We start from the raw sequence: 26,713 nt of genomic DNA on the forward strand, positions 1-26,713 counted from the left end.
AGGGGAATAATGAAAGGTATTTGATAAATGCAAAATAAAGCAAGGAAGGAGAAAAAGCCTCAAAGAATACTTGGGCCAAATAGGAAAACATCGAGAAGATAGGCATAAACCCCAAAATATTAGTAATTTTATTAAATGTAAATGCACCCAATATTACAGTTCAGAGCAGAGCTTGTAAGAAGGATTAAAAAAATCAGCTAGGGCTTCCCTGGTGACACAGTGGTTAAGAATCTACCTGCCAATGCAGGGGACCTGGGTTCGAGCCCTGGTTGGGGAAGATCCCACATGCCATGGAGCAAGTAAGCCCGTGCACCACAACTACTGAGCTTGTGCTCTAGAGCCCGCGAGCCACAACTACTGAGCCTGTGGCCACAACTACTGAAGCCCATGCACCTAGAGTCCATGCTCCACAACAAGAGAAGCCACCTCAATGAGAAGCCTGCACACTGCAATGAAGAGTAGCCCCCGCTCACCGCAACTAGAGAAAGCCCGTGCTCAGCAATGAAGACCCAATGAAGCCAAAAATAAAAAATAATAATAAATAAAATAAATTAATTAAAAAACAACTAAATGCTATTCCCAGATATAACATACAACTATATGTCATTCATAGAAAAGTTGAAAATAAATGTATGAAAAATATTTTATGCAAATACTTCCAAAAGATAACTGGTGTGGCCATACTACTGGAGAGGAGAATACTTTATAATAATGAAACGATTAATTCAACAGATAGACATAATATTCCTAACTTTTTATGTAGGTAATTGTATAGCCTAAAAATGTATGAGACAAAAAATGGCAGAACTGACCAGCCGGGGGTGCGCTGCCGCCGCCCGGTGCTCCGGAGCCCGCGGCCCTCCCGGCCGCCCAGCCTGCGAGAGGAGCCGAGGCCGCCCGCACTCGCATCTCGCCGGCCCCTCCCCCGATCGCCGTGGCCGCTGCGCTGCCGCTGCAGGATAGCTAACAGCCAGGAGAAACGTAGTGGAAAATGCAAAACAACGAAATCATAAAACCTGCCAAATACTTCTCAGAATTGGAAAAGAGCATCCTGCTGGCTTTAGTAGAAAAGTACAAGTATGTGCTGGAGTGTAAGAAAAGCGACGCGTGAACTATTGCCCTCAAGCAGGCGCTCGCCCATGAATACAACTCGCAGCCCAGCGTGTCGCTGCGGGATTTCAAACAGCTGAAGAAGTGCTGGGAGAACATCAAGGCTCGGACCGAAAAGATTATGGCTCATGAAAGGAGAGAGAAAGTGAAACGGAGCGTCAGCCCCCTTCTGAGTACCCACGTCCTGGGGAAGGAGAAGATCGTCAACATGCTGCCCGAGCAGCTGTACTTCCTGCAAAGCCCTCCCGAGGAGGAGCCCGAGTACCATGCTGATGCCGCCACCCAAGAATCATTTGCTGTTTCAAATAGAGAACTGTGCGATGATGAGAAAGAGTTCATACATTTCCCAGTATGTGAGGGGACCTCTCAACCTGAACCCTCGTGTTCAGCTGTCAGAATAACAGCCAATAAAAACTACAGGAGCAAAACCTCTCAGGAAGCTGCTTTAAAAATGTTGCATGAGGAAGAACACCATCAACAAATGTCCATCTTACAACTGCAGCTGATACAGATGAATGAGGTGCATGTGGCCAAAATCCAGCAGCTAGAGCGAGAGTGTGAGATGGCAGAGGAGGAACACAGGATAAAAATGGAAGTTCTCAATAAAAAGAAGATGTATTGGGAAAGAAAACTGCAAACTTTTACTAAGGAATGGCCTGTTTCCTCATTTAACCGGCCCTTTCCCAATTCACCCTAAGACGTTGGGGTGTGGCTCCCTTGTAATTAATCTGTGTTGGCAAAGAACGTCTGGAACACGAACTTGCGGTCGGTAGCCTGTCACAGAGCTACAACTAGGAAGATGAGAGTGGTAGTAGTCACTTATTTAAGAATACATTCAGGTAAACAGCTGCACCCTACGTACCCCTGAAGTGGCAAAGAAGCTGTTAGAGTCTTCTGAAAATTATCACTATGAGTGCTATCATTCTGAATGTAATGTCTCTTAATTAGAATTCATACAAGAACCATGTGTGAGTATTGTATTTTTTTAATCAAATGCAAGTGTGACTATAAAGGAGTGTGGCTGGGTTTTGTGGGTTTTTTTTTTTTTTTAAATAGACGTCAGACCTTGTCTATCCAAATGAATGCCCTCCCATTGAAAGTGGCTGTCCTGGGAGGACACACGTTTCTCCAGTGGTGATGCTGTTACTCAGAATTTGCTAGAGGTCTTTCGGAGCCTCCACAAGAGCTATAGCACATTTTTCATTTTTTCAATGTCATCTTTGGAGCGTGGATATTCTGTTTTTAAACGGCCGAACATAATGGAAGGCTGTTTTTTAATGTGGCTCATAGGCTGCCTTTTAAAGCCTTCCTTTCCCCAAAGAGGAGTTCCAAATAATGTCTCCAGCAGGTGTAGCTTTGTTGGAACTAAGGATGTGACTACTTTGAGGGAGAAACGTTCGTTTAGAGCTCTACATTCTGTCATGCTTGTTTTATTAAAAGACAAGACTTGTGATTTTATAGTCACACTGTGTATGTTTTACACAGTGTGTAAAGGTGCTGCCCGCCTCCACTGTGCTACAGTTTTTGGCTTCCTGCTGTAGTATCCTACCGACTTTGTACTACTGAGTAAATGGTTGCCCTTGTTTTTAATCTTTAGCCGCCTAAGGAAAGGCCCTGCCCTCGCCATGCTCCTGGTGCTCGCTGATAGTGATGCTACGTAGTCTGCATAGTATGCAGTTAGTATTGAGCTTTTTCAGAATCCATTACCAATATATTTGGAAACGTGGATTGATAAATGGATATTTTGACTGAGCTGTGATATAACTTCTCCTGTAGCCTAGTGAGAAAAACAGTCTTGTGAGTTGGGCATAACAGTAGCTGGAAGAAGCAAAGTGACAGTTAAGTGCCAAGGCAGGTCAGCAATTTCTGAGAAGGAAAGTTCAAGGCCATGTGGTGGGGAAGGAGCAGTATGTGTGACAGAGGCTATATAGGGAGTGCAGGACGAGGAGTCAGGGCTTGAATTCTGAGCTCGGCTCTGTCTCAAGTGCTATGTGACCTTAAGTTACTCCATTTAGTCTTTGGCCCTGGTGTTTCCTGTCTATAAAACAGGAGAGTTGGTCTAGATGATGGTTAGAATCTGCTACAACTCCTTGACTGTGATGTGATCTGCACAGTCTTGGATGAGCACTGCTAACATCATAGTTGTCCGGAGGGCGTGGGTCAACAGGGAGAGTTTACTGCAGTGGCTAAGCTTCCTTCCTTTCATAATTTTGGAATTTGGGTCCCAGGGTCTGTAAGTTCAGTAAAGTACATGTATACTAATACATGCACTGCATAAAACTTAAGTGGATATCAATTTATTTTATACACTGATCATATTTTAAATATCTTAGAGGAACTGGTTATTTGAAGGAACCCTGTGAAGACTAGTCTTCTTTCAAAGGAAGGATGCTTTTGTAAGGATTTGTGTTCTTAATTTAGTTTTTACCAAATGGACCCTTTAGAGAAGCAGCATCTGGAAAAAGTCCCAAGCTTAACCGATTTATGGGAGACAGATTAGGGCAGGGAGTGGCAGGTCCTCAACACAGATGATGTGAACTGAGAAAAGTTTGCCTTTGCTTCACCTACTGAGCCATCTGGAAATCTTAATATGCAGATTCTGGTGGGGGGGCCTGAGACTGTGCATTTCTCACAAGCTCCCAGGTTATGCCAGGTCTGCCTGTCTGGCCACCACAGTTCTGTGTAGCAAGGTTTTAGAGGACCCTGTGAAGCTTTTACCTATTCTCAAAAAAAAAAACAAAAAAACAAAAAACAACCCATTGGGTTAGGTACATTTTTGTGTACAGCTTTGTGCCGGATATTATTCCTCTCCCAGAATTACCACCTAATCACACAAATAACAATGTAGAACAACACAAAAAATGCTCACACACATAATGGAACTATAAAAGCATCGAACTAGGGGCTTCCCTGGTGGCGCAGTGGTTGAGAATCTGCCTGCCAATGCAGGGGACACGGGTTCGAGCCCTGGTCTGGGAAGATCACACATGCCGCGGAGCGACTAGGCCCGTGAGCCACAATTGCTGAGCCTGCGCGTCTGGAGCCTGTGCTCCGCAACGGGAGAGGCTGCGATAGTGAGAGGCCCGCGCACCGCGATGAAGAGTGGCCCCCGCTTGCCGCAACTAGAGAAAGCCCACGCACAGAAACGAAGACCCAACACAGCCAAAAATAAATAAATAAATAAAAATAGAAAAAAAAAAGCATCGAACTAATTCCTAACTGAACAAATAAAGGATAATTAAACCAGCAGGCTAAAGCACTTTGTTCTACTGTTAATGGTATTTATGAGTTTATAACAGTTTTCAACCTTGAGTATGCATTAGAAACAGTATTTTATAAAAAATTAGTCCCGCTGGGTCCCACTCCCAGGAGATTCTCATTCAGTTTACCTGGGTTGAGGCCTGGTCCTCTATATTTTTTGGAAGCTTTACAGGGGGTGATGATACCCAATTGGGGTTGAGAACCACTGGTGTAGAGTTCACAAATGTGTCTCATTTGGTCCTTAGTCCTGTGAAGTCCTGCAGAAGTGAGGAAATGATGCTCAGAGAAGAACCACCTGCACCAGGCTGAAAGCTAGTGAACAGCAAAGCAGAACCTCAGTCCTAGGTCTCTAGACTCGAAAACAAATAGCCCCACCTGCCTCCCCCCACCCCATCCCTCAAAGCTATATCGTGGATTTGCTTTATCCTGAGAGCCAGATCACATCTACAAGATACTTGTAATGCTTCCACTCATGAACAGGTACATCCCAATTCATTCCACTTTTGAGTAGTTCCTTACCTGAGGTGGAAATGCAATAATCATTTCTTGGTAGGTGCTGTAGAGAATTGACTGATAAATACTAAGACACAGTTCACCATCCCCTGACCTGCCAAATCATGGACACAGCCCAGTAGGGGATGTAAGGCTTGTACACAGCTATCATGTACTTGATCAGGCACGTCTTCTAGAGCATTTGAAGCTCAGCAGAGAGTGAAGAAACTTGAAGGAAAGCCTGGAGGAGGTGGCATTTGAGCTAAATCTTTAGAGTTGGTATTTTGGTAGGTGCAGATTCAGAAAGGAGAGGAACTTCACTAGATGCAAGGTCCTGTTGAAGATTCAAGACGGTGAGACACATAATTGGGAGGACATGGGGGAATTTCCGAATTGGGCAGTAACATGATCAAAACTGCGCTCCAGGAGGAAGATGAGAAGATGGAATTGAGTTTAGAGAAGACTGGAATCCAGGAGATGAGGTAGGAGGGTTTGGTTAGGATGAGATGATAGGAGGACCTAGTAAGAAACGAGGGAGACCAACGTGAAGGGCGTTGCCAAAGTGGAATCAGTCAGGCTTGGCAGCACATTGCTTTTGTTGGAGGGGTTGGGTAAAGTTTTAAAGCTAGATGCCGGAAAGAATGATGCTGATTGAAATAACGGATGCATTTCTGGCTGACGTATCCTAGGAGAGGCCTAGACATGAACTAGTGCAGTTGCTCCCACCCACTCAGCCTCAGACACCAGCACCTCCTCCCATCTCCTCTTTGGCTGTCACCTCTTTGCTCTGACTTCTGCCTCTTCAGCCTCCTGTGCTGCCTCTTGCACCTGTTCATCTGACGTTTTAACCCCTCCCTGCTGGGTCCTTGTCCCCCGACTCAATTTGGTGCTCCCTCTGCCATCAGTACCTCCATTGCAGCTGGTGGTGCATCAGTCACCATCTCTTATAATGGCTTCACACTTGAAAGAGCAAGAAAGATTATAGTTGACACTTAACAACCTGGGGGCTAGGGGTGCCCACCACCCCCAGCTGTGGAAAATCCCCTTATAACTTTACAGTCAGCCCTCTGTATCTGCAGTTCTGCATCTGGGGATTCAATCAACTGCGGATGGTGTGCTGTAGTACCCATTTATTGAAAAAAAATCTGAGTATAAGTGGACCAGCACAGTTGAAACCCATGTTGTTCAAGGGTCAACTGGATTTCCCTTTTTATTTTTTTAAATATTTATTTATTTAATTTATTTTGGCTGCGCTGTGCCAGGTCTTAATTGCAAATTGCTACATGCGGGATCTTATTTTTTTATTTTTTAATTTTTTTTACTTGTGGCACACGGGCTTCCTAGTTGCAGCATGCATGTGGGATCTAGTTCCCCGACAAGGGATCGAAGCCAGACCCCCTGCATTAGGAGCGCGGAATCTTACCCACTGGACCACCAGGAAAGTCCCTCAACTGGATTTCTTTATCTTGAGCTTCAATTCTTTTCTAGCTGGCATCCACAGATTTCAGGGTATTTTTTAAGTGTCCCATGTGTAAAGGTACACTGGCTGAGAGGGGATGTTAATTCCCGTGTATCCCTATTAGAGCCTGTTTCCAAAAATCAAACATAGAATCCTACCTTATTATGCATTAAAAATTAGCAAATATTTTAGGAACTTTTCAGGGAGAATCTTAAAATGCATTGGCTTTTTTTTTTTTTAAGAAGAAAGAGAACAGAAGAAGAGAGGTATGGTGGGGCAGTGCATTTGAGTTGTCAACAGCTTCTGCAGTGTCAGGTCAATTACATCAGCACTTGGTCTGGACCAGGGGAAAGGAATGGTTTTGCCTCCTGGGAATGTCAGAAGGACCTGATAATTATATTTGGCAAAGCCAAGAAGAGTGGCTCTGTAATGTCATTGCTAAGAATTACCCTTTTAATAGTATCTCTGGATGTCTGAGCTGTTCAAATGGAATGACACTTCTTTTCTGCTGTGGCTTTCCTTTCTGTTGGGCTGCTTCCCAGCTGGTCCTCTTGTTCTTCCTTGCCCTTTTCTCTTCTATCTTCTGCCTTCCCAGCCCTGTTTCTCCAACCCCTCCTTCTGCACCTACAGCAGTTCCCACTGTCCCCCCTTTTACAGTTGGAGTCATGTGAGAATGTGTGTAAGGGAGATACTTGCCCAAAACCAGCATATTCAACATGTGGTATCAACAAGGTGAAGTGTAGCCTTGGACTAGACAAAATATCGACCATCTGCTTCCTTGCTGCATCCGCTACTTTTGTGTTGGTGGGACTCAGAAGTCACAGAAAAGGTCACCAGTGATTCATGTCTGCAACAAACTCTTTTCTAATTGTGCCATATATTATGCCCTTCAATACAACTTACTAATCTCTGCCTCAGTTTTTCCATCTGTGAAAGTGGTGTAATACTTATCTACCTCCCTTGAATGTTGTAAAGATTAGTCTATGTTAGTAAAGCACTTTTGAAATAAAGAGTGATGTAAAGCATTTAAAAAAAATGGCAGAACTAAAAGGGGAAATAGGTCCATAATTATAGTTGGAGATTTTAATACACCTCTCTCAATAACTGATATAACAGCCTTTCCACAAGGAAAACTCGAGGTCCAAGTGGCTTCTCTGGTGAATTTTTCCAGTTAGTAAAGAGCTAACACCAATCTAACACCAATCTTTTCTAGAGAACTGAAAAATAATACTTTCCAACTCTTTTTATGGAATAAGTGTAACCTTTATAACAAAATCTGACAAGAACATTACATGTAAGGAAAATCTCTTTCAATAAATGGTAGCAGATCAATTCAGTATCCATATGGGGGAAAATGAGCCTTGACTACTACCTCATACTGTATACAAAATGTAGTTCCAGGTGGATCATAGACGTAACTTTAAAAGATAAAATAATGACTCTAGAACAGCACTGTCCAATAGAAATAAAATGTGAGTTACACATGTAATTTAAATTATTCTAATAGCCACAATAAAAAAAGGAAATGGGAAATTAATTTTAATTATATATTTTATTTAACTTAATATATTCAAGTTATTGTCTTTTTAAAAATTTATTTATTTAAATTTATTTATTTTTGGCTGCATTAGGTCTTCGTTGCTGCATGTGGGCTTTCTAGTTGTGGCGAGCGGGGGCTACTCTTCGTCGCGGTGCACAGGCTTCTCATTGCGGTGGCTTCTTTTGCTGCAGAGCACGGGCTCTAGGCACACGGGCTTCAGTAGTCGTGGCACGCAGGCTCAGTAGTTGTGGCTCGCAGGCTCTAGAGCGCAGGCTCAGTAGTTGTGGCACACGGGCTTAGTTGCTCCGTGGCATGTGGGATCTTCCCGGACCAGGGCTCGAACCAGTGTCCCCTGCATTGGCAGGTGGATTCTTAACCACTGCACCACCAGGGAAGTACAGTGATACTAATATTGATCACTGAGCTAAGGTGGACTTGCTCCTTTGAGTTTTCATTTAGCAGTCAAGGGAAAAGTAAAGAATATCTGGAAAATATCTTAGAATGTTAGTAGTTTCCCACCATTTTTGGTCTTCTGACCAAGAAGAAATCACTTTCCCCCTTTCAGCTTTCTTATCTCGCAGGAGAATTCAGAGTTGGTTTGTCTGTCCATCCAGTCAACTGACCATCCACCCAACAACAAAAAAATGTTTATTGAACAACTGCTTTGGGTATCTCTCTCTTTGGGTGTCTCTCCTTCCAATCTGGTTTTCTCCCCAGTTCATATTTGGAATATTTGAAATAGATTATTTTCATCTAAGTAAGAGGGAAAAAAGTTGAGGCACATGTTTATGCTGTAGCCTTATCTGCCACTCGTTGGAGTCCTTATGGAGAAGCAAAAAAGTGATTATCTTTGGATCAGTGTTTGGGTAAGTATATGTGATTTTGGCTCATGCCGTTAATCTCTGAGTTTTTATTGTATAGTAATAATACTTACTATGTAACTATAAGTAGCACTTATATAGCAATAACTAGTACTAGGTTGCTGTTTATGTACATTTGCCTAGTTTAAAATAGGCATAATTTCCTATTTAAATTTTCCTGAGATTTCATGCAGTTTCGTTGGTCCTAAATGTACTACAAATTATTTTATTCTTGTGTGAGAGACATTTATATAAATGCCTAGGTGAGTTGAGGACAAGTATTTGAATAAGTAACTTCACTGCACGGCATGCAGGATCTTGAACCTGTGCCCCCTGCAGTGGAAGCTCAGAGTCTTAACCACTAGACTGCCAGGGAAGTCCCTGAATAAATAACTTTTAATGATAGAGTTCAGTTCCTCTGCTATTACTTTCCAAAGTAGATAGAACAAACAAGTTGTTCAGGGCGATAGAGTAATATGTTCCTAGAGTTTAGATATTGCCCACATCATCTTTACTGGTCAGTCTACTTTGTTATAGTAATTGTGGCTAGTATTGCTTCATTATTATTTGGCTATTCATTTATAGTACTGAAAGCACAATATTGTACCCTTTAGTATACTCTACCCCTTTAGTATACTCTTGCTAGCTGTAGGAAAAAATTTAGAGAAATGTGCTTAAATCTGAAAGCTAAGTTTCCCAAGAACTGATGTAAATGAAATTCACAACATTTCCTCTTTTGTATCCACTCTAAAAATAAGCACATGTTGAGCCAAGAACACTTACTAGTGACCATTTGTTACATCTTTTTTTTTTTTTTTTTTTGGCGGTGCCGCGCAGCTTTCAGGATCTCAGTTCCCCGACCAGGGATTGAACCCAGCCCATGCCAGTGAAAAAGCACTGTGTCCTAACCACTGGACCGCCAGGGAATTCCTACATCTTCTTATCCTGATCTCTTTGAACTCATTCCAAGTTCTTGTGCTAACCTATTAAACTAATCATACCTAAAATAGAGCTGAAAACATACACTGTTTCACGTTTAAAGTATATATTGTAACAAGTTCTTGCCATGAAATCCGAATATAGAAGAAATTGTCTAGAAAAATTGTAAGAATACATTGTAAATGAAATAAAGTAACAGTGAAATGGCTAATAACGGAAGGTTATGGCTTTCCATCTCTCATATTTTAGCTTTAATTCACTAATTCTTTATTGAAATTTCTGAGATGTAAAAAAGTGTGTTACCACTTCACACCCGTTAGGATAGCTATTATTTTTTAAAAAACAGAAAATAATAACAAGTGTTGGTGAGGATGTAGAGAAATTGAAACCCCTGTGCATTGTTGGTAGGAATGAAAAATGGTACAGTTGCTATGGAAAACAGTATGGTGATTCCTAAAAAAATTAAATATGGAATTACCAAATGATCCAGCAATTCCAAGTCTAAGTATATACCCAAAAGAATTAAAAGCAGGGACTTAAACAGATATTTGTATAACAGTGGTTATAACAGCATTATTCACAGTAGCACAAAGATACAAGCGACCCAAAGGTGTATTAGAAGATGAGTAGATAAACAAAATATGGTATATACATACAATGCAGTATTATTCAGCCTTAAGAAGGAATAACATTCCGGGCTTCCCTGATGGTGCACTGGTTAAGAATCCACCTGCCAAGGCAGGAGACACGGGTTTGAGCCCTGGTCTGGGAAGATCCCACATGCTGTGGAGCAACTAAACCTGTGCACCACAACTACTGAGTCTGTGCTCTAGATCCCTCGAGCCACAACTACTGAGCCCACGTGCCACAACTCCTAAAGCCTGCGTGCCTAGAGCCCATGCTCCACAACAAGAGAAGCCTGCGCACCACAGCAAAGAGTAGCCCCGACTCGCCACAACTAGAGAAAACCCGCATGCAGCAACGAAGACCCAACTCAGCCAATAAATAAATAAATAAATAAATTTTAAAAAGAAAAAACAGAAATAAAAGGCCATATACACATGTGTGCATACACACACACGGGGACACACACTTCTTTTTTTTTTTTTAAAAAAAAGAAGGAATAACATTCTGACATGTGATACAACATGGGTAAACCTTTAAGATATTATGCTAAGTGAAATACACCAGACAAAAAAGGACAAATGATCCTACTTATATGAGGAACCTAGAGTAGTCAAATTCGTAGAGTCAGAAAGTAGAATGGTGGTTACTAGGGGGTGGGTAGAGGTGAAATGGGTAATTGGTGTTTAATGAGTATAGTTTCAGTTTAGGAAGATGAGCAAGTTCTGGAGATGGATGGTGGTGATGGTTGCACAACAGTGTGAATGTACTTAATGTTACTAAACTGTACACTTTAAAAATGGTTAAAACGGCCCTGGCTCATATCTGGCTCCAGCCCTCTAATTCTAAAGGAATTAGAAAAAGGAGAACAAACAAAGCCCAAAGTCAGCAGAAGGAAGCAAATAATAAAGATGAGAGTGGAAATAAATAAAATAAAGACCAAAGAAACAACAAAAGATCAGTGAAACCAAGAACAAAGCTGGAGGTACCATACTCCCTGACTTCAGACAATACTACAAAGCTACAGTAATCCAAACAGTATGGTACTGGCACAAAACAGACAAGCAGATCAATGGAACAGAATAGAGAGCCCAGAAATAAATCCAATTATATGGTCAGTTAATCTATGGCAAAGGAGGCAAGAATATACAATGGGGAAAAGATAGTTTCTTCAGTAAATGGTGTTGGGAAAACTGGACAGCTACATACAGGAGAATGAAACTCGAACATTTCCTCACACCATATACAAAAATAAACTCAAAATGGATTAAAGACCTAAATGTAAGATCTAAAACCATAAAACTCCTAAAAGAAAGTATAGGCAGTATTCTCTTTGACATTGGTCTTATCAATAGTTTTTGTATCTATCTTCTCAGGCAAGGGAAACAGAAGCACAAATTTTAAAATGGGAGCTAATCAAACTTAAAAGTTTTTGCACAGAGAAGGAAACCATCAACAAAATGAAGAGACAGCCTTGAATGGGAGAAGACATTTGCAAACAATATGTCTGATAAGGGGTCAAATCCAAAATATATAAATAACTCATACAAATCAATATTTTAAAAAATCAATTCAATTAAAAAATGGGCAGAGGACTTGAATAGTCATTTTTCCCAAAGAAGACATACAGATGGCCAACAGACATATGAAAAGATGCTCAGCATCACTAACCATCAGGGAAATGCATATCAAAACCACAGTGAGATATCACCTCACACCTGTCATAATGGCTTTCATCAAAAAGACAAGAAATAACAAGTATTGGCTAAGATGTGGAGAAAAGGGAACCCTCATGCACTGCTGGTGGAAATGTAAATTGGTACAGCCACTATGGAAAACAATATAAAAGTTCCTCAGAACATTAAAAACAGGACTACCATGTGATTCAGCAGTGCCACTTCTAGGTGTTTATCAAAAGAAAATGAAAACACCAATATTAAAAGATATATATATATATATATATGGACCTGGGTATTATGCTTAGTGAAATAACTCAGAGAGAAAGACAAATATTGTATATTTTTACTTATATGTGGAATCCAAAAAATAAAGCACATGAACAAATAGAACAGAAACAGATGCACAGATATAGAGAACAAACTAGCGTTTACCAGAGGGGAAAAGGGTGGGAGGAGGGGCAAAATAGCTGAAGGGGATTAAGAGGTACAAACTACTAGCTATAAAATAAATAGGTTACAAAGATGTAATGCACAGCACAGGGAACATAGTCAATATTTTATGACAATTTTTTATGGAATATATTCTATGAAAATACTGAATTACTATGTTGTATACCTGAAGCTAATGTAATACTGTAAGTCAACTATACTTTAATTAAAAAAATAGTTAAAATGATCAATTTTATGTTATGTGTATTTTACACACACACACACCCACACACACACAAACTTTTACAAAGTATCTGCCTTTCTCAGGAAATAATAATTTTCCTAAGCCCATGAATACTTTTAGAGGAAGAAGAAATGTCATATAAAACTATGTGAGGAAAATCATCTCTGACTTCCACTGAGGATTCTTAATGGAAACAACTTAAAAAAATAGCATAACTATTGGACATAGCCATTGTAATAGGCCATTGCAACATTTCATGGCTTTATAGGACAAACAGGAAGTTCAATGAAGGGAAGAAAATTCTTTAAAGTGTAAATTTCAGTGATGTCCTTGTTAGGGATACACAGTCTCAATCCAACTATTTGTAAAAGTTAACTTGGGCTTTCCTGGTGGCTCAGTGGTTGAGAATCTGCCTGCCAATGCAGGGGACACGGGTTCGAACCCTGGTCTGGGAAGATCCCACATGCCGTGGAGCAACTAGGCCCGTGAGCCACAGCTACTGAGCCTGCGCGTCTGGAGCCTGTGCTCCGCAACAAGAGAGGCCGCGATGGTGAGAGGCCCGTGCACCGCGATGAAGAGTGGCCCCCTCTTGCCACAACTAGAGAAGGCCCTCGCACAGAAACGAAGACCCAACACAGCCACAAATAAATAAATAATACAAAAATTAAAAAAAAATACCCTCACAGCTTTAAAAAAAAAAAAAAAGTTGGCTTATGACAGGTTTTAGTCAAGGCTGAAAATGTAAATTATCAGGGCCCTTTAAAACAAAATGAAATCAGGTATTTTTTCCTCTTTGTTCTGTGGTATGTTCTAGAGTCTTCCTTTGCAGAAGATGGAAACATGGTAGAAACTCTCCTGAACCATCCAGTGGTTGGTCAGTTGAAGAAAGGAGCCATAATAACTATATGTAGCCTATTCATTTTGTAAAAACCTAGAACATATATTCATTCATTCTCCAATATTTATATGTAGGGCCAAGGCCTTTTCCTTGTATATGGGTCCTTTGAAATTCCTCCTTTTCTTTCTTGTATAAACCACATCCATATTGTTTCATTCCAGGTTTCCAGATTTCCAATTTCTAGTTTGCTTTCATGAAAGTAGAGAATAGAATTTTTAGATCTTTATGATTTCTCTCCCCCCATTCTGTTAAAGTTGCTTATGTGCAGCTATTTCAGCAGTTTACTGCTCACCTTTATTGAATCTTTCTAAAGCATTCACCTTTGTTTTCACAGAAATAGTAACTCTCTTTTATACTCATGTTTCATAAGTTTACATAATATTTAATTAAATCACACGATTAAAAGAAGTTCAGTGGGCATAAACAGGCTTGGGAGCAAACACAGATGAAACTAAGTATGTCAACACACTACTGGTGGGACAAAGAGTGCACTTAAGCATGCTGTGGGCATCTGAATATTTGGGTGATAGAATGGAGACCATTAGTTAACCCATTGGTGGTGGGTTTAGAGAACTTTTTGCAGAGTGAAAATTTGCTTTTTCTTACTTAATGTATCCTGAACATTTTCCCCATGAGTAAATGGAGATCTACATCATTGTTTTTAATGGCCACATGGTATTTATTATACATGTATTATGCTGAGTTTTTGCTTGCAAACAACATAAAGCAGTTCAACTCACTTAACCAGACAAGGAATTTATTGGTAGGCTATGAAGATTGTTTATAGAGTCAACAGGAAAGATGGTCAGCCAGGCTTGGAAAAATGGGCAGGAACCCAGGGAGGCTAAAGCAGCCAAGGTCACACCCCCCACGTATAGTCTGGTGAGGACCTCTCCAGTGGCACCGGATTTCTCAGGACTTTTGCCACCACCACTGCTGGCATCTTGACTCTGTTGCTGAAGCTGCTGCGAATTCTCTTGAACTCTCACTGTGTATTTGTGTCATTCTCAGAATTCAAAACCCTGGGCAGAGGTATCTGCCCAGCCAGATCTAGAATCACTTAGCAGCATCTCAGCTTGAAGGATGAAGGGAAAGGGAATACCTCCTCCTTCCACTTTGGCTTCAGTAGTGGGGGTGGGTCCTACTGCCTATTACCAAGACGCTTACTCACAGCAGGGGATTTCCTTAACCCAAGCTGTGTGTTTGGATGCTGGGTAGCCAAAAAATATGACAACTATCTGTAAAAGTGTGGATCTACTGGAGTTTATTTAACCAGTGCCCTACTGTAAAAAATGTAGGTTGTTTCCTGTTTTGTTGTTTTAAGCTATGTGGTAATAGACACATTTTACTAATCTAGTAGGTGGAAAATGTATTTTAGTCGTTTTAATTTGTAACTTTAAATGTAAATTTTTATATGTTTATTGGAATTTTGGATTTCTTATTTTGTCAATTGTCTGACATATATATTACATATACTTTTTTGAGATATAATTTACATGTCATAAAATTCAGTATAATTTTACGTCATTCAGGGTTTTTAGTGTATTCGCAGACTTGTGCAACCATTACTACTATCTAATTCCAGAGCGTCTCATCACCCCAGAAGGAAACTCCATATGCATATATATTTTTGTAATTTGCTTACATGGGTTTTTTATGGCACATGACATTTTAAAAATGCATAAAAATTAAATTTCAAGATCTTTTCCTTTACCGTTTCTGCTTTTGGCTTAGGCTTAGAAAGGCCTTCTCCACCCCAAGTTCTGTTGTTGCTGTTGTTGTTAATTATCCACTTTTATAGCATTAAACGTTTTTTTTTTACATTTCAGTCTTTAACTCATTTAGAATTAATTTTGGAGTAAGATGGGATTTAAACGTCTTTACCTCACATGGTTAGCACGTTATGGCAACACCACTTATTTATTTCCCCACTGATTTGAAATACTTCCCTTATTATATACTAAATTCTTTTTTTTTAAACATCTTTATTGGAGTATAATTGCTTTACAATGGTGTGTTAGTTTCTGCTTTATAACAAAGTGAATCAGCTATATGTACACATATATCCCCATATCTCCTCCCTCTTGCGTCTCCCTCCCACCCTCCCTATCCCACCCCTCTAGGTGGTCACAAAGCACCGAGCTGATCTCCCTGTGCTATGCAACTAAATTCTTATATATACATATATGTCTGTTTCTGGGACTTTCTGTTCCATTACAAAGGATCTGTCTATTCTGACATTAGTAATATTGTACACATGAAACTTATATAATGTTATAAACCAATTTAAAAAAATAAAATAAAACTTTTAAAGACATTTTAATGTCTGGTAGGGTAATTAGCATCATTATCCTTTTTAGTGATGGTTTTTATAAAATTAGTGACATACTTGAAAAGTTTAGTCAAACTGAATCGTCATTTTCAGCCTCATCAAACCTTTATCATTTATTTTATAGTTTATTTGTTCTTAATCAGTTATAGCGAATATAAAATAAGTGCTTTTTCAACTTAATCTATGTAGTGGTTAAGCACTGTCAGTTGTTTTTAGTTTTCATAGGATTTAATGTTTTTTCATCAGTGGTTTGGGGCTCTATTTTGTCTTAGAACTAAAATTGTAAGGTGGATTTTTCCTTATGAAGAGAGCTATAGCATTACAAGTGGTCCATGATTTACCTACAGATTTTGTCGGACAAGCTTGAAACAGATGATTGTTTCAATGGGGAGAAAAATAGCTTTCCAACTACCAAACAATCAGAATCTAAGATAGACTACTGCACCAAGACCATATTTAACCCATAATATGGTTGAAAAGTAGCTCACACGTTTTAATGTCAAATAGTTGAATCCTACTTCCCTCTACTTTCCAGGGATAAAAATGGCCTTGTCTGAGGCAAGAAAAGTTTCACCCATACTAAAAATAGGTTTTTTTCTCTAGTCTATTATTGACAAGGCAGCAAATGTTCAGTCCCTGGTGGAAAAGCAGCTAGTAACTTGAGGTTTATTTCTCAGTTTCTGAGTAACTTGTCCCCTCGCCTGTGTTCATTGCCGGGTAATGATAGTTTTCAAGCATTTTCCTCACCCTACCCCCACCTCTGGCTGGTTTTCTTTTATACGTTTTGCAAACATTGCCCTATTAAGTCAATCCCTTTGAGGCTATTGTTAGCTCTAGACTTCAGCTTGAATTGGCTGTATGAGCAGAGGTAAATCTGAGTGTTAGCTTCCTTAATTTTAAAAGGAGGCAACTACCGTATTTATATTGCAGGATTGTTGTGAAATTATGTATACGAAATGCTATAGGAATCTGAAATATCTGTAGTTATCGCAAGGACAGCTCTTTTGTAAGAGGCGGTGATTAGTCAAGGAGTCACAAAAATGGCCAGCAAAGCACATTGCCTTTTCCTAGAGTGTTCTGGTCTTTTTTGACCTTACTAATATGTCTGAAGTACTGACTCCTAATCTTTTGGGAGTGGTCAAATGAAAAGAACAATTATGTTTTGAAACATACACTAGTCTACTCCAGCTGTTTCATCTGGAATCTTAGTCTTCTGTTTGTATAGTGACAGTTGTGTGATGAAAGAGGTTAGACACTCAGTATTTTGAAAACAAGTTAAGGAATAAGATCAGTGTTCATTTTAAAGGTTCACACAATTTAAACGAGATGTTTTATATAAAATAATAAAGAAGCTAATGCTTTCTCCTTTTGTTTTCAATTCAGAGGTGGTAGATTTTAAATAAAAGCAAATGGGTAGGAAAAAAACTAAAAAATTTAAAACTTTTTAAAAATTAAATTGATTTGGAAATATATATACTCTGAAGGCAACTAGTTCAGTGTTTGCATAGCTAGAAATTATTAATTTGCTTAACAAAACAGGGGTGTTTTTATAGCCCTGGTGTAATAGACTGGGTGATTTTTGCCTGTTTATATGTTAGAGTTTATCATTGGTCTCACTTATTGAATTATTTCAGTTTTGGTAACTTGTCTCTTAATTTCTGCACACTCTCTATATATTTTTCTTCTTTATTTCCCCCTAAAGTGGACTGTGTTTCTTAAAAATCTTTTTTCCTCCATCTTTATCGAGGTATAATTGACAAATAGAAATTGTATATATTTAAGTTGTAAAACGTGATATTTTGATATACATATACATTGTGATATGATTACTGCAATCAAACCCATGAACATATCCATCACCTTACATAGTTACCATTTTTTGTTGCTGTTGAGGACAATTAACATCTCTTTTAGCAAGTTTTAAGTAAACAATTATTAACTGTAGTCATCATGCGTACATTAGATTTCCAGAGTTTATTCATCCTGCATAATTGAAACTCTGTACCCTTTAACCAACATTTCCCCATTTCCCCCACTCCCCAGGCCCTGATAACCACCCTTCTAGTCTCTAAGAGTTCAACTTTAGATTCCACATATAAGTGAGATCATGCAGTTTTTGTCTTTCCATGTCTGGTTTATTTCACTTAGCATAATGTCCTCCAGGTTCATTCGTTTATTTTCCTTTTAAAAATTCTTACAGTGAAATAACTAAGGTCTACAAAGAGTATAGGGAACCCTATAACATATGTGTGCATCCACTACTCAGCCTAAGAAATTAAACATTACATATATAGTTGAAGTTTCCCTTTGTGTTCCAGTTGCATCCCTTCCTTCCTCCTCAAACTCCTGAATTTGGAGTTTATTATTCCCATGCATATTTTTATATTTTAATTAACACTACTACATATGTGTGCATACAAAAAAAACATATGGTATTGTTTTACATTTTTAGACTTTTGTATCCTTCTGAAACTTTTTATGTCCTCAACTATGTTTGTGAGATTTATCCATGTTGCTACCTGTAGCCCTAGTTTGGAGTTTCTCAACCTCTGTTTTGTTGACATTTGGGGCTGTATATTCTTTGTTGCGAGGAACTTTCTTGTCCATTATACGATGTTTAGTGATATCCCAGTAGCACTTTCCGCTCCACCCCCCACCCCAGTTGTGATAACCAAAAATGTCTCCAGACATTGCCCTATGTCCCTTTAATGGTGAAATCTCCCCTCCTCCCAGTAAGAACCACAACTTTATTTATTTTTTAAAATTTTTTAAAATTTTATTTTATTTTCTTATACAGCAGGTTCTTATTAGTTGTCTATTTTATACATATTAGTGTATATATGTCAACCCCAATTCATCCCACCGCTATCACCCCCCCCCCCGCCACGTTCCCCCCATGGTGTCCATATGTTTGTTCTCTACATCTCTGTCTCTATTTCTGCCCTGCAAACTGGTTCATCTGTACCATTTTTCTAGATTCCACATATATGAGTTAATATACGATATTTGCTTTTCTCTTTCTGACTTACTTCACTCTGTATGACCGTCTCTAGATCCATCCACGTCTCTACAAATGACCCAATTTTGTTCCTTTATATGGTTGAGTAATATTCCATTGTATATATGTACCACATCTTCTTTATCCATTCGTCTGTCGATGGGCATTTAGGTTGCTTCCATGACCTGGCTATTGTAAATAGTGCTGCAGTGAACACTGGGGTGCATGTGTCTTCTTGAATTATGGTTTTCTCTGGGTATATGCCCAGTAGTGGGATTGCTGGGTCATATGGTAAGTCTATTTTTAGTTTTTTAAGGAACCTCCATACTGTTCTCCATAGTGGCTGTATCAATTTACATTCCCACCAACAGTGCAAGGGGGTTCCCTTTTCTCCACACCCTCTCCAGCATTTGTTGTTTGTAGATTTTCTGATGATGCCCATTCTAACTGGTGTGAGGTGATACCTCATTGTAGTTTTGATTTGCATTTCTCTAATAATTAGTGATGTTGAGCAGCTTTTCATGTGCTTCTTGGCCATCTGTATGTCTTCTTTGGAGAAATGTCTATTTAGGTCTTCTGCCCATGTTTTGATTGGGTTGTTTGTTTTTTTAATATTGAACTGCATGAGCTGTTTATATATTTTGGAGATTGATCCTTTGTCCGTTGATTCATTTGCAAATATTTTCTCCCATACTGAGGGTTGTCTTTTCGTCTTGTTTATGGTTTCCTTTGCTGTGCAAAAGCTTTTAATTTTAATTAGGTCCCATTTGTTTATTTTTGTTTTTATTTCCATTACTCTAGGAGGTGGATCAAAAAAGATCTTGCTGTGATTTATGTCAAAGAGTGTTCTTCCTATGTTTTCCTCTAAGAGTTTTATAGTGTCCGGTCTTACATTTAGGTCTCGAATCCATTTTGAGTTTATTTTTGTGTATGGTATCAGGGAGTGTTCTAATTTCATTCTTTTCCATGTAGCTGTCCAGTTTTCCCAGCACCACTTATTGAAAAGACTGTCTTTTCTCCATTGTATATCCTTGCCTCCTTTGTCATAGATTAGTTGAGCATAGGTGCGTAGGTTTATCTCTGGGCTTTCTATCCTGTTCCATTGATCCATATTTCTGTTTTTGTGCTAATACCATATTGTCTTGGTTACTGTAGCTTTTGTTATATCGTCTGAAGTCAGGGAGTCTGATTCCTCCAGCTCCGTTTTTTTCCTCTCAAGATTGCTTTGGCTATTCGGGGTCTTTTGTGTCTCGATACACATTTTCAGATTTTTTGTTCTAGTTCTGTAAAAAATGCCATTGGTAATTTGATAGGGATTGCATTGAATCTGTAGATTGCTTTGGGTAGTATAGTCATTTTCACAATATTGATTCTTCCAATCCAAGAACATGGTATATCTCTCCATCTGTTTGTGTCATCTTTGATTTCTTTCATCAGTTTCTTATAGTTTTCTGCATACAGGTGTTTTACCTCCTTAGATAGGTTTATTCCTAGGTATTTTATTCTTTTTGTTGCAGTGGTGGATGGGATTGCTTCCTTAATTTCTCTTTCTAATCTTTAGTTGTTAGTGTATAGGAATGCAAGAGATTTCTGTGCATTAATTTTGTATCCTGCAACTTTACCAAATTCATTGATTAGCTCTAATAATTTTCTGGTAGCATCTTTAGGATTCTCTATGTATAGTATCATGTCATCTGCAAACAGTGACAGTTTTACTTCTTCTTTTCCAATTTATATTCCTTTTATTTCTTTTTCTTCTCTGATTGCCGTGGCTAGGACTTCCGAAACTATGTTGAATAATAGTGGCAAGAGTGGACACCCTTGTCTTGTTCCTGATCTTAGAGGAAATGGTTTCGGTTTTTCACCATTGAGAATGATGTTTGCTGTGGGTTTGTCATATATGGCCTTTATTATGTTGAGGTAGGTTCCCTCTATGCCCACTTTCTGGAGAGTTTTTATCCTAAATGGGTGTTGAATTTTGTCAAAAGCTTTTTCTGCATCTATTGAGATGATCATATGGTTTTTATTCTTCAATTTGTTAATATGGTGTATCACATTGGTCGATTTGCATATATTGAAGAATCCTAGCATCCTTGGGATAGATCCCACTTGGTCATGGTGTATGATCCTTTTAATGTGTTGTTGGATTCTGTTTGCTAGTATTTTGTTGAGGATTTTTGCATCTATATTCATCAGTGATATTGGTCTATAATTTTCTTCTTTTGTAGTATCTTTGTCTGGGTTTGGTATCAGGGTGATGGTGGCCTCATAGAATGAGTTTGGGAGTGTTCCTTCCTCTGCAATTTTTTGGAAGAGTTTGAGAAGGATGGGTGTTAGCTCTTCTCTAAATGCTGAATTCTCTTAGGTTTTGCTTGTCTGTAAAGCTTTTGATTTCTCCATCGAATCTGAATGAGATCCTTGCTGGGTAGAGTAATCTTGATTGTAGATTCTCCCTTTTCATCACTTTAAATATATCATGGCACTCCCTTCTGGCTTGTAGAGTTTCTGCTGAGAAATCAGCTGTTAACCTTATGGGATTCCCTTGTATGTTATTTGTCGTTTTTTTCTTGTTGCTTTCAATAATTTTTCTTTGTCTTTAATTTTTGTCAGTTTGATTACTGTGTGTCTCAGCGTGTTTCTCCTTGGGTTTATCCTGCCTGGTACTCTCTGTGCTTCCTGGACTTGGGTGGCTATTTCCTTTCCCGTGTTAGGAAAGTTTTTGACTATAATCTCTTCAAATATTTTCTCTGGTCCTTTCTCTCTCTCTTCTTTTCTGGGACCCCTATAATGCGAATGTTGTTGCGTTTAATGTTGTCCCAGAGGTCTCTTAGGCTGTCTTCATTTCTTTTCATTCTTTTGTCTTTATTCTCTTCTGTGGCAGTGAATTCCACCATTCTGTCTTCCAGGTCACTTATCCGTTCTTCTGCCTCAGTTATTCTGCTATTGATTCCTTCTAGTGTAGTTTTCATTTCAGTTACTGTATTGTTCATCTCTGTTTGTTCTTTAATTCTTCTAGATCTTTGTTAAACATGTCTTGCATCTTCTTGATCTTTGCCTCCATTCTTTTTCCGAGGTCCTGGATCATCTTCACTATCATTATCCTGAATTCTTTTTCTGGAAGGTTGCCTATCTCCACTTCATTTAGTTGTTTTTCTGGGGTTTTATCTTGTTCCTTCATCTGGTACATAGCCCTCTGCCTTTTCGTTTTGTCTATCTTTCTGTGAATGTGGTTCTTGTTCCACAGGCTGCAGGATTGTAGTTCTTCTTGCTTCTGCTGTCTGCCTTCTGGTGGATGAGTCTATCTGAGAGGCTTGTGCAAGCTTCCTGATTGGAGAGACTGGTGATAGGTAGAGCTGGATGTTGCTCTGGTGGGCAGAGCTCGGTAAAACTTTAATCTGCTTGTCTGCTGATGAGTGGGGCTAGCTAGGTTCCCTCCCTGTTGGTTGTTTGGCCTGAGGTGACCCAACCCTGGAGCCTACCCAGCTCTTTGGTGGGACTAATGACAGACTCTGGGAGGGCTCACGCCAAGGAGTACTTCCCAGAACTTCTGCTGCCAGTGTCCTTGTCCCCACGGTGAGCCACAGCCACCCCCTGCCTCTGCAGGAGACCCTCCAACACTAGCATGTAGGTCTGGTTCAGTCTCCTATAGGGTCACTGCTCCTTCCCCTGGGTCCCAATGTGCACACTACTTTGTGTGTGCCCTCCGAGAGTGGAGTCTCTGTTTCCCCCAGTCCTGTCAAAGTCCTGCAATCAAATCCTGCTAGCGTTCAAAGTCTGATTCTCTAGGAATTCCTTCTCCTGTAGCCCGACCCCCAGGTTAGGAAGCCTGATGTGGGGCTCAGAACCTTTACTCCAGTGGGCAGACTTCTGTGGTATGTGTTCTCCAGTTTGTGAGTCACCCACCCAGCAGTTATGGGATTTGATTTTATTGTGATTGTGCCCCTCCTACCATCTCATTGTGGCTTCTCCTTTGTCTTTGGATGTGGGGTATCCTTTTTGGTGAGTTCCAATGTCTTCCTGTCGATGATTGTTCAGTTAGTTGTGATTCTGGTGCTCTCGCAAGAGGGAGTGAGTGCATGTCCTTCTACTCCACCATCTTGAACCAGTCCTCCGAGAACCACTATTTTAGTTCATTCATTTTAACTACTGCATCATGCTCCATGATGTATATATCACCACTTATTTTTTATTTTCCAGTTGATAGACATTTAGATTATTTCCAAAGTGTTGGGTTTTTCTTGTTGTTGTTGTTTTGGTTTTTTTTGCAATGGGCATTTTTGTTCATGTGCCCTTGTACACATGTGAGATTTTCTCTAGGGTAATATGCCTAGGAGTGAAAATGTTGAGTTCTAATATATGCATATCTTCAACTCTGCCAGATATTACCGAATGGTTTCCATAATGGTTGTACTAATTTATGTTCTCACCAGCTGAATACGGGAGATCCTGTTGCTCCACATTCTCATTAACACTTGGTATTGTCAGATTTTGAAATTTTTGTTTACCTGATGGGAGTAAATGATATTCATTGTGGTTTTAATTTGCATTTTCTTGATTACTGTAGTGATCAAAAATTATCCATGTAGAACTGTATCTAAAAAAAGAATTAAATTTTACCATATAATTTATTAAGAATCCAGAAACCTTTCTCAAATTATGAGGCCTCATTATTTTAGGGTGATTTAAAAATAATGTTTGAGGGCTTCCCTGTGGCACTGATTGAGAATCTGCCTGCCAATGCAGAGAACGTGGGTTCGATCCCTGCTCCGGGAAGATCCCACGTGCCATGGAGCAACTAAGCCCGTGCGCCACAACTACTGAGCCTGCGCTCTAGAGCCTGTGAGCCACAACTGCTGAGCCTGCGTGCCGCAACTACTGAAGCCTGAGCGCCTAGAGCCTGTGCTCTGCTACAACAGAAGTCACCGCAATGAGAAGCCTGCGCACCGCAACGAAGAGTAGCCTCCACTCGCCACCACTAGAGAGAGCCTGCGTGCAGCAACAAAGACCCAACACAGCCAAAAATCAATAAATAAAATAAATAAGTTTAAAATACTAATAAAAAATAAAAAATAAAAATAATGTTTGAGCTTCTTTGATCAGCTTTAAATAGTGGTTTTGTGCAGTCAGACTTCATATGTGTCATGTTTGTTTGTACTCAACTTCTGCAGTTTCTGTTTCCAAATCAGAGATGATGATCTAGTCATAATACTGTTCTTCCTCTTAGAAAATGTTATTACTGATGGTGATTACCATCTTTGTTTAGGGAGTGGCTCAAAATACTTTAATAACTGGAAGTTATTTCCCTCAGTGTTGTTGGATGCTCTTTTTCTCAGAGTCACCTCATTGCTAATAGCTGCATGCCAGATTTGTTTATTTGATATTGTCATCTCCCATAAAGATACATTTTTTTCCACACCGTATGAAATTATTTACACTCTTAGTCTGTTTTATGAGTCATTTTGCTAAATGCAGTGGGAGGTTACAAAAACTGTTCTTGACTTTGTACCTATCTTTGAGACATTTAAAATTCAAAAGATGGTTATACATATATTATAAAATCAATTAGAGTTGTGTATGTTATATTTTATCTATAAAATATATATATATATTATATATATAAAATAGAGTAGTATGAGGGGAATGGAATTTCTCTGAGGTTTTGAGTGTAAGGTCCAATTTAAGTATAGTTTTGAAGAAAAAATACAGGCGAATTATGAGGGCAGAAGAAATACATATTATTCATAGTTGATTTGACATGCTTAAATTAGGATGTAGTGGGAAAAGTGGCTGTATCAATGTAATTTTCATTCATGCTCAGAATTTCTTTCCTCCCTAATACATATTTCCAGGGTGAATTATCCACTCACTTTAAAAGTGCCTTTCTGCTTAACTAGTCTCTTTCAGTTCCTCAGTAAGCCTGAGAGATGCTCCAATACTTTGGTCTGGAGCATACCCCATAATAAAATTGTATTTCAATTTTACATTCCTAACTAACCAGGTAAACTAGCCTTCATCTGTTGAGTGTATTGTATTCCAAAAGTTTGTTACCAATTCTGTTTTTTGAACTTGACAGTTTCTTATAAAACAATTTAGTCAGTTTTGGTAATGTACCTGAGTCAACCCTCAAAAGCCCCATTTTGACCCATAACATATTTGAGCCATATAGGTACTAAGTCTGAATGTTCTGACCTTGAGGCAGGCAGCCATGTGCTACAAGAGGAAAGAGGAAGCAACTCCTTTTTTAGGCACAGGGCTAACAGTAGACAAAATATTGATAGGATCTGTTTGTTTTAGACATTATCGACTTCCCTTTTCATACTCATTACTGCTTCCCAGTGACCCTCTCCCTAGTTGGAGTCCCTAATGCCTTCATGCTTGCCTTAAGTACCCTGCCTTGGACTTTTCACCTGGGCCCCTGAGTTCTTTACATCCCAAGGATCCTTTGCTCACAATTACCTGCCTTTTCTGTCCCATTTGGGCTCTGTTCTATTGTAGTAACTGATCATACCTAGATATTAGGAGGTGTAATGCCAGCTATCAGCCCCTTAACCTATCAAAGAGGAGTTTGTATTTTAAAAAGAGGATACAATGTCTATTAAGACAACTGACCTAGATTCTTCAAAAAGTTACTTGGGGGAAAAGAGATAAAGGAGAGAGGCTGTTCTAGATTAAATGAGACAAAAGAGACACAACCAAATGCAGAGTGTGAACCTTGTCTGGATCCTGATTTGGAAAAAAATAAAAGCTGTAAGGGATATTCTTGGGACATTTAGGACAATTTAAATAGAGAATTTGTATTAAAGGATGTACAATGATTAATTTTCTTAGCTGTGATCATAGTATTGTGGTTTTACAGGAGACCTTATTGTTTGGCTATGCATGCTGAAGTATTATGATCTCTAAAACTTAAAAGTAGTTTAGGAAAAATAGAGCAAATATAGCAAAATGTTAACAATTGTTGAATTCATGCAGAGGATATACAGATAGATGTTCATTGTATTATTTAACCTTTTATGTGTGGTTGAAAATTTTCATAGTAAAGATTTGGAAAACAGGGAAGCTGTTCATTAGTATAATATTCTTTAGATTGTAAAATTTCATGCAATGGAGAATTCAGGCAATAGGGAGAACTTCATTTTTACTACTTCTTCCCTATTCCACTTATCATTCATTCAAAGATTCAGATATTGTCCTATTGACAGCAGCTGCTCTGGCTAGAGGAAGGAAGAGTTTCTCAGGGCAACGACAGCTTATTTTTACATATAGATTGTAAGTCATAGATGACCAGAATGTGAAAATCTTTGGCAGTGTGGTTCATTAGAGATCATTATTTTTTTTGACTTTGAATAAAGGCTGTTTCAAGTCATTAAAAACAAAAGTTAGACAAAATGTATTCTTTTATATTGAATATATATTGTAAGTCTCTCTATGTAAAAATAGACAGTAATTTAATACTGATTTCATAAGAATAATCAGTGGACATAACTGAATTGTTAAGTGTTGCATTTGGAATAACTTTATCTCTAACTTTAAAAGTAAATAACAAAAATAAACTAATAATTATGAGTCTATTTCAGATCAAATCACACTATAAGTTACAGTTGTTCCATAATTAATGCCAGTTGAAGTTAAGACTGAGACTGATGCACCTAGGGATGAATTTTTCTTTCAACTTTTCTAAGATTTTTACATTTTAAAAATGGATATGGAAAACAGTATGGAGGTTCTTGAAAGAAATTAAAAAACAGAACTATCATGTGATCCAGCAATTCCACTTCTGGGTATTTGTCCAAGGGAAATGAAATCACTATCTCAAAGATATTTGCACCCCTGTATTCATTGCAGCAT

At 38.9% G+C, this 26,713-nt stretch overlaps 2 protein-coding genes across 2 annotated transcripts in view; both read left to right on the forward strand.

Moving 5' to 3' along the window:
- The window catches only part of ATP7A (ATPase copper transporting alpha), a 152,338-nt gene that overhangs the window by 34,231 nt on the left and 91,394 nt on the right, over nucleotides 1-26,713 (forward strand). The window lies entirely within an intron of this gene.
- Nucleotides 869-1,807, forward strand: LOC132357512 (myb/SANT-like DNA-binding domain-containing protein 3). Its single transcript, XM_059911023.1, is given in 1 exon segment — nucleotides 869-1,807. A coding segment is annotated over 1 exon segment (816 nt). The 5' UTR covers nucleotides 869-991.

The sequence above is a fragment of the Balaenoptera ricei genome, chromosome X, assembly GCF_028023285.1.
Source record: "Balaenoptera ricei isolate mBalRic1 chromosome X, mBalRic1.hap2, whole genome shotgun sequence".
NCBI classification, from domain to species: Eukaryota; Metazoa; Chordata; class Mammalia; order Artiodactyla; family Balaenopteridae; genus Balaenoptera; species Balaenoptera ricei.